The 17,567-nt window shown below is 48.0% G+C and overlaps 1 protein-coding gene across 1 annotated transcript; it reads right to left on the reverse strand.

Moving 5' to 3' along the window:
* Positions 1-227: 227 nt before the first annotated feature.
* Positions 228-11,946, reverse strand: FSCN3 (fascin actin-bundling protein 3). The gene is made up of 7 exons (XM_082239369.1): positions 11,656-11,946; positions 8,712-9,408; positions 8,063-8,181; positions 7,289-7,448; positions 4,884-5,054; positions 3,415-3,631; positions 228-363 (listed from the first exon to the last, which is right to left on the reverse strand). The coding sequence occupies exons 1-6, from the start codon at positions 11,752-11,754 to the stop codon at positions 3,426-3,428; spliced, it is 1,452 nt and encodes a 483-aa protein (XP_082095495.1). The 5' UTR covers positions 11,755-11,946; the 3' UTR covers positions 228-363; positions 3,415-3,425.
* Positions 11,947-17,567: the final 5,621 nt, after the last annotated feature.

A 17,567-nucleotide genomic window follows, 5' to 3' on the forward strand; every position in this document is an offset into this window, starting at 1 on the left:
CCTGACCCTCTGGACCCCCCCCATTGAAAGAGACAGAAGCCAGGGTCTTTTTGCTTTTTGCTCCTTTTCAGAAGACACCTGAGTGGTCCTGCAAGGGGGGGGGGAGCCACACCCCAGCCCCCAATCCTCCTCTGGGGGCACCTGCCCCTTCACCTCAATGGGGGAGAATGGCAGCGGGTGAGACCCCCTTTATGGGTGGGAGGGAAGAGGCCCCCTCCTTTTCCACTGCTGCTGCTGCTGCTTCCAAGCCTTTTGCTGATGCGTCCGGATGAGGCCGCGGAGAGAAGGCCAAGGCATTCGGACATCTTGGGCGGCCCAACAAGGACTCTGCTGGGTTTCCGTGTCCTCCTCTCCTGCAGACACCTGTGAACAATGACCTCCTGGTTAGCCTTCCCCGAGTCACTGGGGGCTAGACCCCTGCCTGGTTTAGTTCATAAAACCATAGACTCAGATTGGGATGGGACCCCGAGGCTCCCAGCCCCCAGCAATTCATTTGTTTCACAGAATTTAAACACTGCTTGAATGCAAAACAAACACACACACACACACACACACACACACACCCTCAAAGCGGCTTACGAAAAAGGATAAAACAATATTGTCAGTAAGCGCAACTTTTCAATAGACTTGCAGGATGAATCCAGCAATAAACTAAAAACAGATGAAGAAACACATCCACATTCCACAGGCCTGGTTAGAAATGTTTTTAGCAGGTGCCAGGAAAAACGCAGTTGAAGGGGCCTTCTCGATATCACTAGCCAGGGAGTTCCGAAGTGCTGCCACACAAAATGATGCGAGTTCTTACCAATGAGAAATGGGCATTATGTGTCCCCCGTGGGAGCTCCAGTTCCATCTGAAGGCAGCCCTGTTTAGGGAAGTTTTTAATCTTTAATGCTGTGTTGTGTTTTTAATTTTCGGTTGGGAGCTGCCCAGAGTGGCTGGGGAAACCCAGCCAAATGGGCAGGGTATAAATAAACTTCTTCTTCTTCTTCTTCTTCTTCTTCTTCTTCTTCTTCTTCTTCTTCTTCTTCCTCCTCCTCCCCCCCAATCAATGGGGGGTCAAGTGGTGCCAGGCCAACTCGCAGAGAAACTGGTCCCAAGTTTTTCTGGGCTTTATTGTACAGTGGAATCTCAGTTTTCAAGCGTCCCTGAAGCCAAACGTTTCAGTTTTCGAATGCCGAAAACCTGAAAGTAAGTAATTGCTCCATTTACAAATGTGCCTCAGAAGTCTAACTGCTTCCGCTGTGTGTTTTTTCAGTTTTCACCGTTGAAATTGACACTCTCCCTTTGCGCCTCAGTTTTCAAATGTTTTGGAAGCTGAACAGCCTTCCAGAACAGATTAAGTTCGAAAACCGAGGTTCCACTGTATAGCATAGCAAAATACTAATACTAATGATATTGATAATACAATGTGTATACAGTGGTAGCTCCAGTTGTAAACAGGATCCGTTCCGGAGTCCTGTTTGCAATGTGAAAAGCCTGCAACCTGAAGCGCCGTATCTGTGCATGTGCGCGGTGTGTTTTGCCACTTGTGTGCATGCGCGAGTGGCGAAACCCGGAAGTAACCCTCTCTGGTACCTCCGGGTCGCTGCGGGATGCAACCTGAAAAAACGTAACATGAAGCGGACGTAACATGAGGTGTGACTGTAATACTATTATAGATTTAAGATGGGGAGCCCCCCCCAAAAAAAAACCCTTAGAAATGAATAAATGCTAGGATCAAAGCACAAGCTGCAGGGTGATTCCTGTGGCTGAGCTTTGGCCATCAAGGAACACTAAAGAGCAAGTGAGGGGCATTAACAATGCAAGAGAGTTTGTGCCCTGAGGTGTGGACAGAGATAGGGGTCTGAAAGGCTGTCAGGGTAACTGAGTGCTGAAGGTGACAGCAAAAGGGGGTCAGGCAGAAGGGGTTGCTGGGAAGAAGAAGAAGAAGAAGAAGAAGAAGAAGAAGAAGAAGAAGAGGAGGAGGAGGAGCTGCTGATACCCATAAACGCTGCTCTGCTTTGGGGAACAAGCTGTAAGATCTGGACTCCCACCTTGCAGACTGAAGGTGTAAATAGGTGAATAAACCATGTATCTTAAAGCCACGACCGTCTGCGCTGCACCTTCTGTTCCTCCAGAGGAACACAGACCCCGGGTGGGTGCCTGGGACCCCAAGGGCTTTGCCACTGCTTGGCAGAGAGCGGAGCAGACACCTGACTTTTGTTAACAATACTAATACAGTGGTACCTCTGGTTACGTACTTAATTTGTTCCGGAGGTCCATTCTTAACCTGAAACTGTTCTTAACCTGAAGCACCACTTTAGCTAATGGGGCCTCCCGCTGCTGCTGGGCAATTTGTGTTCTCATTCTGAAGCAAAGTTCTTAACCTGAGGTACTATTTCTGGGTTAGTGGAGTCTGTAACCTGAAGCGTCTGTAACCTGAGGTACCACTGTAGTAACACCTTGAACATGGCCCAGTAGCAAATCAGGAACCAGTTCGGATCTCGGATCTCTGTTCACTGGCGGAGGAAGGGAGGGTGCGGACCCCCCCAGGTGTCATCCCTGAGGGGGGGTGACATCACTGCCCCACCCCTGGCTCCGCCTCTGTCTCTGTTGACACACAGTGGGTGGTCCTGGAGGCTTTGGGTGGCAGAGAGACCTCCAGGGGAGTCCTGCAAGAGGCAGGCGGAAGTGGATCTGGGAGCCAAAAACTTCACCCCCCTGGGCATAGTCGGCCAATTGGTGCCAAAGAAGGATAGAATTTTTTTTATGTACGCTACCACAGCAGCAAGAGTACTTATCGCAAAGCACCGGAAGACTCAAGATTTACCCACTCTGGAAGAATGGCAGATGAAGGTGATAGACTATATGGGACTGGCTGAAATGACCGGCAGAATCCGTGACCAGGGGAAAGAGACGGCGGAAGAAGATTGGAAGAAATTCAAAGTTTATCTAAAGAAGTATTGTAAAATTAATGAGTGCTAAAATGTCGAGGTTTTAAGGAAAAAAGGGGATTACAGCTTTAAAATATTAAGTAAAAGAAAAGAATGACAAAATTTGATAAAACCAAGTGTTAGGATTTGCTGAAATAATTTTGGAAAATGGGATGTAGAAAGGGGAGGTATGGGGAAGTCGGCGAAGTAAGGTTTAAGAAAAAGGGATATGAAATTATACATGTTTGTTTGTGTGTTTGTCTGTTTGTAATGTGTATTGTTTGTGTTTATAAAAACTGTGAAAAACTAATAAAAATTTTATATATATAAAAAAACTTCACCCCCCCTGAGGTGCCACAGTGTGGTCCGGGGTCTATGCTGGTGGCTGAGTCTCTCGGGTGTGGGGAGGGGCCCACAGCTCTCTGCCCTCCCATCTCTGCCGGGCCCCCGCCTCTTCCACCCCCAACCCTGGCAAGGCGACTGCCCCCCTTCTTCTCACCTTCCCGAGGCCTAGAACTCCCAGAGGCACTCGCAGGTCACCTCCTCGCTGTCGGCCACCAGGCAGCCCTCCCGGTCCGCACGCAGGAAGTATCCGTTGGGTCCCAGCACCGCCAGGAGGTTGTTCCCTCGGATCTCGACGCAGAAATTCAAGGCAAACTTCCCCCAGGGGCTGAAGGTCCCTTCCGAAGTCAGGCACCAAAAGCTCTTGCCGCGGCCTGGGAAGCAAAACGGCAGCGGAAAAGTGGTGGGCGTCCAACAAAGACGGACATTGGGAGATTCAGGACAGGTGAAAGAAATGGCCTTTTCGCACAATGCAGACTGTGGAACTCCCTGCCACGGGAGGCAACTATGGCCACCAACTGGGATGGCTCGAGAACAGAATTAGAGGAACTCACAGGGGAGAGGGCTATCAATGGCTAGTGAAGGTAAAGGACCCCTGGATGGTTAAGTCCAGTCAAGGGTGACTATGGGATTGCGGAGCTCATTTCGCTTTCAGGCCGAGGGAGCCGGCGTTTGTCCACAGACAGCTTTCCGGGTCATGTGGCCAGCAGGACTAAACCGCTTCTGGCGCAACAGGACACCGTGACAGAAACCAGAGCACACGGAAATGCCGTTTACCTTCCTGCCACAGCAGTACCTATTTATCTACTTGCACTGGTGTGCTTTCGAACTGCTAGGTTGGCAGGAGCAATGGGAGCTCACCCCATCGCGGGGATTCGAACCGCCAACCTTCTGATCGGCAAGCCCAGGAGACTCAGTGGTTTGGACCACAGCGCCACCCGTGTCTCTCAATGGCTAGTAGCCAGGATGGCTCTGCTCTGCCGCTACAGTCAATGCTTCGTAATACAGTGGAACCTCAGGTTAAATACGCTTCAGGTTACAGACTCCGCTAACCCAGAAATAGTGCTTCAGGTTAAGAACTTTGCCTCATGATGAGAACAGAAATTGTGCTCCAGTGGCACGGCAGCAGCAGGAGGCCCCATTAGCTAAAGTGGTGCTTCAGGTTAAGAACAGTTTCAGGTTAAGAATGTACCTCTGGAATGAATTAAGTACTTAACCCGAGGTACCACTGTACACTGGTACCTCTGGATACAAACGGGATCCGTTCCGGAGCCCCGTTTGCATCCAGCAGCAAATGTAACTAGTGACGGCACGTCTGCGCATGTGCGTGTCGCTTTTAGTCGCTTCTGCGCATGACATCATTTTGAGCATCTGCGCATGCGCGAGCAGCAAAACCCGGAAGTAACACGCTCCATTGTCGTGGAGCGCAACTTGAACGCGCTCAACATGAAGCATATTCAACCCGAGGTATGACTGTAGGGGTTTTTGGAAAGAGCAGGAGGGGAGAGCTGCCCTTGTGATCGAATCCTGCTTGTGAGTCCCTCTCTGGAGCAACAGGATGCTGGAGCAGATGGGCAATGGGCCTGACCCCTGGCATGTCCCCCCTCCTTCCCCCCCTTCACCTACTCTGGAAGTGGTAGATGCCCTCCTTGCAGGGCAGCAGCTCGATGCAGTCAGGCTCCAGGAGGTTGCACTGCAGGGCTTCGTGGCAGGAGGAGCTCCCCACGTAGCCGTAGCAGCCGCGCAGCAGCAGGAAGGAGCGGTTGGCCAGGCGCAGGCCAAACTCCTCGTGGGGCCCTGCAAAGCAGTGGGGCAGGAGGTCAGCTGGGGGCTGGCAAGGAGGCGGGGTCCCTGAGGCATTGGCAGACCTTTGGTCCAGACTTTTCTTGGCAGCTGGCGAGGACGGGGGCTGCTCTCCTTCCTTTGAGGTCTAGGGGTGGAGGAGGACCCCTTTTGCAAAAGAGCCAGAAGGGGCGGGATGCGTGGGGTATTTAAAGTGTAGTCCAAACCAACACTTCAAGTTTGGCAAGATAGGAGTTGAAGCTCACAGAGCTTTCCTGCGTGTTTGCTAGAAAGAACTCTGCGAGAGATGCTCCCCGCACTGTGCCCTGGCAGGCAGAGGAGGGCATAGCAATATATTCTCTTACCTGCCTGGGCACACCCTTTCCCCATCTCTTTATGACATGCCAGAAAAAGGGCAACATGTGTTAAGTCGCAGCTCCAACGCTCAGGCACCGTTTTAAGGCATCTTGTAAAGTATGTCTTTACAACTGAATCACCATTTCATTATTTTTTTAAAAATAATATTTATTGAATTTTAAAGGGTTACAAAAAGAAAAAATTGCCATTTCAAGTCCGCCTGTCTCTGTTAATCTCATTACTCTGCTGCACACTCTCCAACAAGTATTCTGAGTGAGTAAGTGATATTTTCAAGACTGTTAGTGTGATGATTGTTTTAAGGGGGAATTTTGCATCCCAAAATTCATCTTTTCTATTATCTTCTTCATAAAGGCCCATGAAATATTATCAAAGGCCTTTTCAGTATCTATAAATGTTAAAGCAGCTTATTTCTCATTTCTGACCTCCAGATATTCTATCACATCTGTTATATTTCTTATATCATCCTTCATCTGGCATCCTGGCAGGAAACCATCCTGATCAGGATGAATTTCTACCAAAACTCCTTTCATTCGGTCAGGCAGTATATTGGCAAGTAGCTTCTAATCATTGTTTAAACCAGGCGTAGGCAACCCAAGGCTTGGGGGCCGGATGTGGCCCAATCGCCTTCTCAGTTTGGCCCGTGGACAGTCCGGGAATCAGCATGTTTTTACATGAATAGAATGTGTGCTCTTATTTAAAATGCATTTCTGGGTTATTTGTGGGGCATAGGAATTTGTTCATTTTTCTTTTTCAAAATATAGTCCAGCCCGCCACATGCTCTGAGGGACGGTGGAGCAGCCCACGCCTGAAAAAGGTCGCTGAGAGTTGTTTACATATTGTGGATTAACTCCTCAGTGGGACTTAAGAGTGACAACTGCCTCATTTATGATGGAAAGAGCGATGTTATCTACGAAGGAGATGATATATGGAAACCATCTGGACTTAGATTGGAAGAACGGGAAATTCACACAGGATTATTATATTTGCTTATCGGTTTAAGGAGACCAACAGAAGAGATCGTAAAGGAAAAAGAGAAATTATATGAATAAGATATGATGTGGAAACACTAAGATAAGATTGGATAGAACTATGAACTCTGTTTGGACTGATTGGGACTGATTTGGACATTAATGCACTAATAAGAAGATGATTTGATTCCCCTTTGGATCTTGAAGTATGGGTTCCCCCAACAAAATTTAAAAATTTGGCTTTGTAATTTGGAATTTTATGTGATGTGATTTACCGTATTTTTCGCTCTATAAGACACACCAGACCACAAGACGCACCTAGTTTTTCGAGGAGGAAAACAAGAAAAAAAATATTCTGAATCTCAGAAGCCAGAACAACAAGAGGGATCGCTGCGCGGTGAAAGCAGCAATCCCTCTTGCTGTTCTGGCTTCTGGGATAGCTGCGCAGCCTGCATTCGCTCCATAAGACGCACACACATTTCCCCTTACTTTTTAGGAGGGAAAAAGTGAGTCTTATAGAGCAAAAAATACGGTAATTTGATGTGATTGGCCAGTTAATAAAAAAATATTTAAAAAAAGAAAAAAAGAAAAAGGTCGCTGACCCCTGGTATAAACGCTTCCCCTTTAAGCTGCAAAGGGATGACACAAACATGAGGAAGGATAATATCTAATAAATATATTCTCTCCTAGCATCTGTTCGCATTTCCACAGGGGTTACGTCAGTTGGGTCCCCAGGCCAGACTCCTCGCCCTCCAGCAGTGGCAGGTGAGACATCACATAAGCTCAGGGGGTTTCCTTGGGATTCCTGGGGAGATGCTTCCTTCCCGCCCCACCTCCCCCAGCCGGAGACTCTCCTTGTTCCAGGGAGGGGCTCATCCTCTCCCCCCTCCCCCTTCTCCTCACCTGGCTGCATGGCTCTGGCGACCACCAGCCCAACAGGGAGGGTGCCCAGGTAGCGGCCGTTGAGCGCCCTCAGGAAGATTTTCCCATAATGCCACAGGATGCTGAAATGGGTCTCAGGTTCTTTGCTACAGCCATCGGCCATCACACTCTGGAACTCCCTCTGGGGAGAGAAGACCAGGTCAGCGGGGGCGAGGAGACAAAACCAGCCACTCTGCCCCATGGGAATGAAAGTCCCCGTCCCCCGATATAGCAGGTGGTAATGCTCTTTGGGACAATAGCAATGGGACGCGGGTGGCGCTGTGGGCTAAAGCCTCAACGCCTAGGGCTTGCCGATCGAAAGGTCGGCGGTTCGAATCCCCGCGGCGGGGTGCGCTCCCGCTGTTCGGTCCCAGCGCCTGCCCACCTAGCAGTTCGAAAGCACCCCTGGGTGCAAGTAGATAAATAGGTACCGCTTACCAGCGGGAAGGTAAACGGCGTTCCGTGTGCTGCGCTGGCTCGCCAGAGCAGCGATGTCACGCTGGCCACGTGACCCGGAAGTGTCCCCGGACAGCGCTGGCCCCCGGCCAATAAATGTGAGATGGGCGCACAAACCCCACAGTCTGTCAAGACTGGCCCGTTCGGGCAGGGGTACCTTTACCTTTACCTTTAATGCTCTTTGGGACAATAGCAATGTGGCCCCTCCACCATTTGGCTATGGGGCTGGGAACTCCACCTCCTGGCCCTCACAGGGACTCTGGACCCAGCCTTTTGGGGGCAGAGGAGCCCCTAACTTACCTGTGCCAGGTACTTGTGGTTGATGTCTTTCAGCTGCACGGTTTGGGCATCGGGACTGACATGAAAGAGGAACGTGGACATGGGGGTCGCCTTTTTGGAGCCTGCGTACACCTCCGAGTCTGAGGGGAGAGAAGAGCAGCTCAGCAGGAGCCTTGCACTGAGTCGGCTTCATCTAGCTCAGGACACTGGCTGGCAGCATTGTCTCTCCAGGATTTTGTGGGATGTAATCCACTGGAGCAGTCAAGTACAACATTCCTTGTTTCCCTAGAGTCCTGTGGAACACCCTCCCATCAGATGTCAAGGAAATAAACAACTACCTGACTTTTAGAAGACCTCTGAAGGCGGCCCTGTTTAGGGAAGTTTTTAACATTTGATGTTTTATCATGTTTTTAATATTCTGCAGAAGCTTCCAGGTTCAGTCCCCACGGCCAGGAAGGACAGGAATAGACCCTGCCTAAACCCTGGAGAGCTGTGGCTGCCAGCCAGGGTTGACAATACTGACCTAGATGGAAGCAGAGAACTGTGGCAGGGACCTCCCGGGGTCATCAAGCACCCCCTCCCAAATCTGAGCTGAATCACCCCTGACATGAGTCAAAGAGGCCCTGGGCCCCCGGCCTGGCCCCTGCTGCTCCCCCCGGGGTTTACTTGCCGCAGAGGACGCCCATGTACTTCTTGGCCCTGGTTCTCAGGCTGACCCACTGCGGGCACCTCTTGATGACGAACCACTCCTCGTTGTCTTCGGGGCAGTCTCCGAGGCACAGGAGCCCCCGGCTGCCCTGCGGGTACAGGATGTGGCCCTCCCTGTCGGTCAGGAAGGCCAGGCAGCCGGGCCTCAGGTTCAGGTGGAAGGCCGTCTCGGCCGAGGGCTTCTTGGCCAGCTTCTCCAGTCGGGAGACGAACTTGTGGTTGGAGGTCTCCAGGTGGCAGACGCCGCAGCGCAGCCGCAGGACGAAGCCGCACTCCTCGCAGTAAGGCACCGGCGTGTCCACCCAGACGCGGTTTAGCTCAGGGTCGGTCCGCGCGTACAGCCGGCTGCTGGGGTTGAAGAGGACCACATGCGCGTGCATGGCCAGCTGGGGCATCCACATGTGGCGCCGCGTCAGCTCTCTGCAGACGCAGAAGACGTCCTCCCCGTCCGACTCCAGGAACTTCTTGCTCTCCAGGTGCTGGAGGCTCCAGGCCCCGCTGGAGTGCACCTCCAGCACAAAGTGGCTCTGCCGCCCCGAGGCCGAGTGACCGCACCGGACGGTGCCATCCGCGTCCACCAGGAGGCAGCGCCCTTGGTGGCCCCTCAGCACGGCCACCGTCAGCTTCTCAGGCTTCGTGGTCACCTCCAGGTCCCAGGTCTGCAGGGGGCGAGAGGGGCAGGTCAGCAGGGATCCTGAAATATACCTGGAGTCGAGAGTGGATTTCATGCTCTTTATTCAGCTCATAGTGGTGAGGAGGAATGGAAGTTCCCCCAGAATGTCTGCTTTATATACATTATTTACACAATGGGCCCCACGTGATTGGCTAATTCCGGGATTCACCTGTAGGCCAATCAGGTTGCAGATTCACTCCCACCTGGAGCTGGATTGGGTGGCTCCTGTGGACCAATCAGACTGCTGCATTCTGGACCCTATTGTTCTAGGACCAATCAGACTGTTTCCTTTTGGATCCTATTCAACTCAGTACATAACAGATCCCAAAGAAATGTCCCTGGGTATTTTTCTGGGCTGATTTATCATATTTCTTTCTTTTTAAAAAAATAATTTTTATTCATTTTCCAAACAAGTTTTATACAATCAACAAATTGTTTTACACTCATGCTTCAATTTTTGACTTCCTTCAGTTTCTCTGTCCATCTTTCAAAAAATTTCTATTTATTGACGCATTTCTAAACATGATATTGCCTTTCCCCACTCCTTTTCCTCTTACTCTCTTTTTTGCAGTATTTCTTACTATTTCACAGAGTCTCTTCAAAACCAACAAGCGTTGTCTGTACATCACATATATTTTTCAGATATTCTGTAAATTTCCCCCAGTCCTCGATAAACTTTTGGTCTGATTTATCATATTTCTGCGCCATTCGCACAAATCGCAAAGTGGCTTACAAGCAATAAATCACAAATATAACACAAATCATACAGAACAATTAACAAACCATCGGCAAAACAATCGATAAAACGCTATTAACAAAGCAACTAAAGAAATAAGCTAAACAGCATCGTTACAAGAGAAGTCAGAAATGTTACAGCACTCATCATCCATAGAACAATATTAACAACATTAACAAAATTTAGAAAGCATCTGAAGGCAGCCCTGTTTAGGGAAGCTTTTAATGTTTGATGTTCTGTTGTGCTTTTAATTCTGTTGGGAGCTGGCCAGAGTGGCTGGGGAAACCGAGCCAGATGGGCGGTGTATAAATAATAAATTATTATTAAATTATTATTATAATTATGGTCTGTGTGTGTGGTTTGGGAGCTGCACGGTCAGGAAAAAAACAATTCCGTCCAGGGTTGTAAAGACTGCAGAGAGAATAATTGGGTGCCCCCTTCCCACCTTGGCTCAAATCTACGCTTCCAGGTGCCATAAGAAAGCTGCAGAGATAGCGCAGGATAGTGCGCACCCCGGAAATGATCTCTTTCAGCTTCTGCCTTCTGGAAGAAGATACAGGGTTATAAAGACCAGGACTAGAGCCTGAGAAACAGTTTCTATCCAAATGCGATTTTGGTTTTTAAACACAGTGTAAGGCAGTCTTTCCTGCCCACATAGCAGTTCGAAAGCACATCAAAAGTGCAGGTAGATAAAGAGGTACCACTCCGGCGGGAAGGTAAACGGCATTTCCGTGTGCTGCTCTGGTTTGCCAGAAGCGGCTTAGTCCTGCTGGCCACATGACCCGGAAGCTGTATGCTGGCTCCCTTGGCCAGTAAAGCAAGATGAGTGCCGCAACCCCAGAGTCGGTCACGACTGGACCTAATGGTCAGGGGTCCCTATACCTTTACTAAGGTAGTCTTTATGTGAGTATATTGTATTCAGTTATGGGGTATCAGAGTTTTTAGGGGCTAACCAGGCTGGGAGAGCGGGCTTGTGGGTTTTTGAATATCTGATGTAGATTTTTTCAATTTCATTGTTCTGTATGGGACAATGACAATAAAGATTATCGCATCATATAAAACAGCAACTAAAAAGGAAACCAAGCACTGTTTTTTGATGGTATTAACATAGATAAGATAGATAGTCAGAAGAACCAGTCATATATGACCTTGGCAGCATAGTTAGCCATTAGCAGGGGTGTCTGTCCAAACTTTTTTCAAAGAGGGCCAGATGTGATGAAGTGAACATGTGTCGGGGCCGGCCAAAGTTGCTGACCTTTTTTTCCGGATTGAAGTTGTTGAACTTTATAAAGGATTTTACACCCAGGAAATAAACTGCCACAGGAGCCAGATTAAACCAACCGGATTAGCCCCCCAAAACGGACTTTGGACATGCCTGACCATTGCAATTCAGTGGAAAACAGCCCCAAATCTGACACTGGCTGATAGCACTCATTCTGGAACAGAACTCAAATAGAGAAAATTAAGCATCACTTGAGGCTTCCGGGGGGGGGTTACCTGTTTCTTCCCCAGTGAGTTTCCCAAGACGCTGACGCCGTCGCCATAGCATTCCCCAGTCAGATACCCGCCTGTCCAGTTGACCAACCCAATCTGCATGGCTGCGCAGGAGGGGCGGAGCTACTGAGGGCATCAGCAACAGGCCGGCCCCCGCTTTGGACCTTGCGCTGCCCACCGACTGGCCGGCTGGGCCATGGGAGAGGCTTTGAGGGCGCTGGGGAGGGGGGGGAGAGAGAGGAAGAGGTTCTTCTCCCTGCGGGAGACGCTGGCTCAGGATTCCAAGGGGAGAAGCTCCATGGCAAGTCTGGCCTTTGTGACCTCAGAAAGGATGGAGGGGTCTTGGTGGACCACAGGCTGAACACGAGCCAACAGTGTGATGCAGCAGCAAAAAAGCCTAATGCATCCACAGATAGTGTCCAGGTCAAGGGAAGTCATAGTTGCTGGGAAACTGTGTATGTGCAGCTACTCACACAGAGTCAATTAAGGATTGGCGGACAGCCAGAAGGCAATCTGAAGGAGTAAGTCTGCCTGGTGATAACAGAGGCATGGGGACAGCTCCCTGACTGGTCAAGCTCTCTCAAGGGAGTGATAATTAATGGCCTACTAACTGGAATGTGTTAGTTCAGTGTTCAGTGTTCAGTTGTTCTGTGTCAGTGTAGGAGTTGCGAGTCGTGTCAGAGAGAGCTAGCAAAAGATCCATGTCCTGTTCCTGTAAATAGTCCACTGTATATAATAAACACCTAACTAAGAACGCTTGACATGAGCCAACAGTGTGACGCGGCAGCTAAAAAAGCCAATGCAATTCTGGGCTGCATCAATAGGAGTATAGCATCTAGATCAAGGGAAGTAATAGTGCCACTGTATTCTGCTCTGGTCAGACCTCACCTGGAGTACTGTGTCCAGTTCTGGGCACCACAGTTCAAGAAGGACACTGACAAACTGGAACGTGTCCAGAGGAGGGCAACCAAATTGGTCAAAGGCCTGGAAAAGATGCCTTATGAGGAACGGCTAAGGGAATGTATAATCTGCTGCTGAAATGGAATACACAAGATGAAACAGTTAAATCAGCCATGATTAAGTGGGCACAGGACATTGGTCATAACATCATGTCTGCTGACTGGGAATGGTTGTGGAACACCGGTATTAAATTTACGGCATGTAATGCCTTAAAGGAAAATATTATGAAAATGGTTTACAGGTGGTACATGACCCCAGTCAAGCTAGCAAAAATTTACCATTTGCCTGATAACAAGTGTTGGAAATGTAAAGAAACTGAAGGCACTTTCTATCATCTTTGGTGGACATGCCCGAAGATTAAGGCTTTCTGGGAAATGATATATAATGAAATGAAAAAGGTACTTAAATGTACTTTTCCTAAGAAACCAGAGGCCTTTCTCTTGGGCATTGTCGCCAATTGGTGTCAAAGAAAGATAGAACTTTCTTTATGTATGCTACAACAGCAGCGAGAATACTTATCGCAAAGTATTGGAAGACACAAGATCTACCCACCCTGGAAGAATGGCAGATCAAAGTGATGGACTACATGACATTGGCTGAGATGACTGGCAGAATCCGTGATCAGGGAAAAGAGACGGCGGAAGAAGAATGGAAGAAATTTAAAATATATCTTAAGGACTACTATAAACTTGATGAATGCTAGAATGTCGAGGTTTTCAGAAAGAAAGGGTTACAGTAATATAAGATTAGATTAAAGAAAAGATTAACATGACAGAGGTTGGAAAGAAATATTTGGAAGTTGTTAAAAAACTATGGACATTGGGATGCAGAAAGGGGAGGTATGGGGAAGTCCGAGAAAAGAGGTTTATGAAAAATTGTTATGAAACTATACGTGTTTGTATGTCTTTTTATGTGTGTGTTTGTTCAAAAAACTTTGTAAAACTAATAAAAATTTTATTAAAAAAAAACAAAATAAGGGAGCTGGGCATGTTTAGCCTGGAGAAGAGGAGGTTAAGGGGTGATATGATAGCCATGTTCAAATATATAAAAGGATGTCACATAGAGGAGGGAGAAAGGTTGTTTTCTGCTGCTCCAGAGAAGCGGACACAGAGCAATGGATCCAAACTACAAGAAAGAAGATTCCACCTAAACATTAGGAAGAACTTCCTGACAGTAAGAGCTGTTCGACAGTGGAATTTGCTGCCAAGGAGTGTGGTGGAGTCTCCTACTTTGGAGGTCTTTAAGCAGAGGCTTGACAACCATATGTCAGGAGTGCTCTGATGGTGTTTCCTGCTTGGCAGGGGGTTGGACTCGATGGCCCTTCAAATTTATCAAAAACATATCATCCTCATCCTTCATGGATCACTGCCTTGCCGTGGCGAAGGGGCTTGAAGAACTCAGAGAAGCTATGAACTACGCCGAGCAGGGCACACAAGATGAACAGGTCATAGTGGAGAGTTTTGACCAAACATGATCCACCTGGAGTAGGAATCGGCAAGCCACTCCAGTATCCCTGCCAAGAAAACTCCATGGACAAAGACAACAGGCATATAAAAGTTATGACACTGGAAGATGAGCCCCTCAGGTCGGAAGGTGTCCAACATGCTACTGGGGAAGAGCGGAGGACAAGTACAAGTAGATCCAGAGCTGATGAAGCGGCTGGGCCAAAGCCGAAAGGACGCTCAGTTGTGGATATGCATGGAAGCGAAAGGAAAGTCCAATGCTGTAAAGAAAAATATTGCATAGGAACCTGGAATGTAAGAACCATGAACCTGGGTAAGTTGGATGTGGTCAAAAATGAGATGGCAAGAATAAATATTGACATCCTGGGCATCAGTGAGCTAAAATGGACGGGAATGGGCGAATTCAGTTCGGATGACTACCATATCTACTACTGTGGGCAAGAAACCCGTAAGAGAAATGGAGTGGCCCTCATAGTCAACAAAAGAGTGGCGAAAGCTGTACTGGGATGCAGTCTCAAAAATGATAGAATGATCTCGATACGAATCCAAGGCAGACCTTTTAACATCACAGTAATCCAAGTTTATGCACCAACTACTGGTGCTGAAGAAACTGAAATTGACCAGTTCTATGAAGACTTACAAAACCTTATCGAAGTGACACCAAAGAAGGATGTTCTGCTCATTATAGGGGATTGGAATGCTAAAGTAGGGAATCAAGAGATAAAAGGAACAACTGGCAAGTTTGGCCTTGGAGATCAAAACGAAGCAGGGCAAAGGCTAATAGAGTTCTGTCAAGAGAACAAGCTGGTCATCACAAACACGCTTTTCCAACAACACAAGAGACGACTCTACACATGGACATCCCCAGATGGGCAACATCGAAATCAGATTGATTATATTCTCTGCAGCCAAAGATGGAGAAGCTCTATACAGTCAGCAAAAACAAGACCTGGAGCTGACTGTGGCTCAGATCATCAGCTCCTTATAGCAAAATTCAAGCTTAAACTGAAGAAAGTAGGAAAAACCACTGGACAGGTAAGATACAATCTAAACCAAATCCCTTATGAATACACAGTGGAAGTGAGGAACAGGTTTAAGGATTTAGATTTGCTGGACAGAGTGCCTGAAGAACTATGGATGGAGGCTTGCAACATTATACAGGAGGCAGCAACTAAAACCATCCCAATGAAAAAGAAATGCAAGAAAGCAAAGTGGCTGTCCAACGAGGCCTTACAAATAGCGGAGGAGAGAAGGCAAGCAAAATGCAAGGGAGATAGTGAAAGATACAGGAAATTGAATGCAGATTTCCAAAGAACAGCAAGGAGAGACAAGAAGGCCTTCTTAAACGAGCAATGCAAAGAAATAGAGGAAAGCAACAGAATGGGAAGAACCAGAGATCTGTTCAAGAAAATCGGAAATATGAAAGGAACATTTCGTACAAAGATTACCATAATAAAGGACAAAAGTGGTAAAGATCTAACTGAAGCAGAAGACATCAAGAAGAGGTGGCAAGAATACACAGAGGAATTATACCAGAAAGATATGGATGTCTCATACACCCCAGGTAGTGTGGTTGCTGACCTTGAGCCAGACATCCTGGAGAGTGAAGTCAAATGGGCCTTAGAAAGCACTGCAAATAACAAGGCCAGTGGAAGTGATGGTATTCCAGCTGAAATGTTTAAAATTTTAAAAGATGATGCTGTTAAGGTGCTACACTCAATATGCCAGCAAGTTTGGAAAACTCAGCAGTGGCCAGAGGATTGGAGAAGATCAGTCTACATCCCAATCCCAAAGAAAGGCAGTGCCAAAGAATGCTCCAACTACCGCACAATTTCACTCATTTCACATGCTAGCAAGGTTATGCTTAAAATTCTACAAGGAAGGCTCAAGCAGTATGTGGACCGAGAACTCCCAGAAGTGCAAGCTGGATTTAGAAGAGGCAGAGGAACCAGAGACCAAATTGCAAACATGCGCTGGATTATGGAGAAAGCCAGAGAGTTCCAGAAAGACATCTACTTCTGCTTCATTGACTATGCAAAAGCCTTTGACTGTGTTGACCACAGCAAACTATGGCAAGTTCTTAAAGAAATGGGAGTGCCTGATCACCTCATCTGTCTCCTGCGAAATCTCTATGTGGGACAAGAAGCTACAGTTAGAACTGGATATGGAACAACTGATTGGTTCCAAATTGGGAAAGGAGTACGGCAAGGCTGTATATTGTCTCCCTGCTTATTTAACTTATATGCAGAATTCATCATGCGAAAGGCTGGGCTGGATGAATCCCAAGCCGGAATTAAGATTGCCGGAAGAAATATCAACAACCTCAGATATGCAGATGACACAACCTTGATGGCAGAAAGTGAGGAGGAATTAAAGAACCTTTTAATGAGGGTGAAAGAGGAGAGCGCAAAATATGGTCTGAAGCTCAACATCAAAAAAACGAAGATCATGGCCACTGGGCCCATCACCTCCTGGCAAATAGATGGGGAAGAAATGGAGGCAGTGAGAGATTTTACTTTCTTGGGCTCCATGATCACTGCAGATGGTGACAGCAGTCACGAAATTAAAAGACGCCTGCTCCTTGGGAGAAAGGCGATGGCAAACCTAGACAACATCTTAAAAAGCAGAGACATCACCTTGCCAACAAAGGTCCGTATAGTAAAAGCCATGGTTTTCCCAGTAGTGATGTATGGAAGTGAGAGCTGGACCATCAAGAAGGCTGATCGCCGAAGAATTGATGCTTTTGAATTATGGTGCTGGAGGAGACTCTTGAGAGTCCCATGGACTGCAAGAAGATCAAACCTCTCCATTCTGAAGGAAATCAGCCCTGAGTGCTCACTGGAAGGACAGATCGTGAAGCTGAGGCTCCAATACTTTGGCCACCTCATGAGAAGAGAGGACTCCCTGGAAAAGACCCTGATGTTGGGAAAGATGGAGGGCACAAGGAGAAGGGGACGACAGAGAATGAGATGGTTGGATGGTGTTCTTGAAGCTACTAGCATGAGTTTGATCAAACTGCGGGAGGCAGTGGAGGACAGAAGTGCCTGGCGTGCTCTGGTCCATGGGGTCACGAAGAGTCGGACACGACTAAACGACTAAACAACAACAACAACATCATCCTCATCCCCCCCTATTTTCCCCTCCCCAAACCAGAACCCCCCCACCTCCCCCCACAACTCCTCTCTCTGGTTTTTCAGCACATGTTAATCTCTGCATATTATATAATTGTAAAGATCCTTAATTTATCTATCTATATGCTACCAATAATAAATTTGTGTATGTTTATTCAAAGATACCTGCTCTTTTTTGACAGGTCTGCTGGGATAGTTATTGATAGTTTGGGGGTCTCTGGAAGAATTTCTGGCTAAGTGCCAAGACTTCAGGAATGAGATTATCGCCCCTCTCTGATTGTCCACTCCGGGTCGCCCAGCCACTGCCCCAGGGTCCTTTCTCTTGGCAGATCAGGAAGAGCAGGGGACAGCAAAGGTGGGG

The sequence above is a fragment of the Podarcis vaucheri genome, assembly GCF_965113315.1.
Source record: "Podarcis vaucheri genome assembly, chromosome: 10".
NCBI lineage: Eukaryota > Metazoa > Chordata > Lepidosauria > Squamata > Lacertidae > Podarcis > Podarcis vaucheri.

Bases quoted from the DNA above. Each gene is read 5' to 3' on its own strand.
- FSCN3 (XM_082239369.1), bottom strand. From the start codon at position 11,754: ATGCAGATTGGGTTGGTCAACTGGACAGGCGGGTATCTGACTGGGGAA. The intron at 8,182-8,711 runs GCAAGTAAACCC...CTCTCCCCTCAG, and splicing joins GTACATGGGCGTCCTCTGCG to ACTCGGAGGTGTACGCAGGC. The intron at 5,055-7,288 runs GTGAGGAGAAGG...ACTGCTTTGCAG, and splicing joins CGCCAGAGCCATGCAGCCAG to GGCCCCACGAGGAGTTTGGC.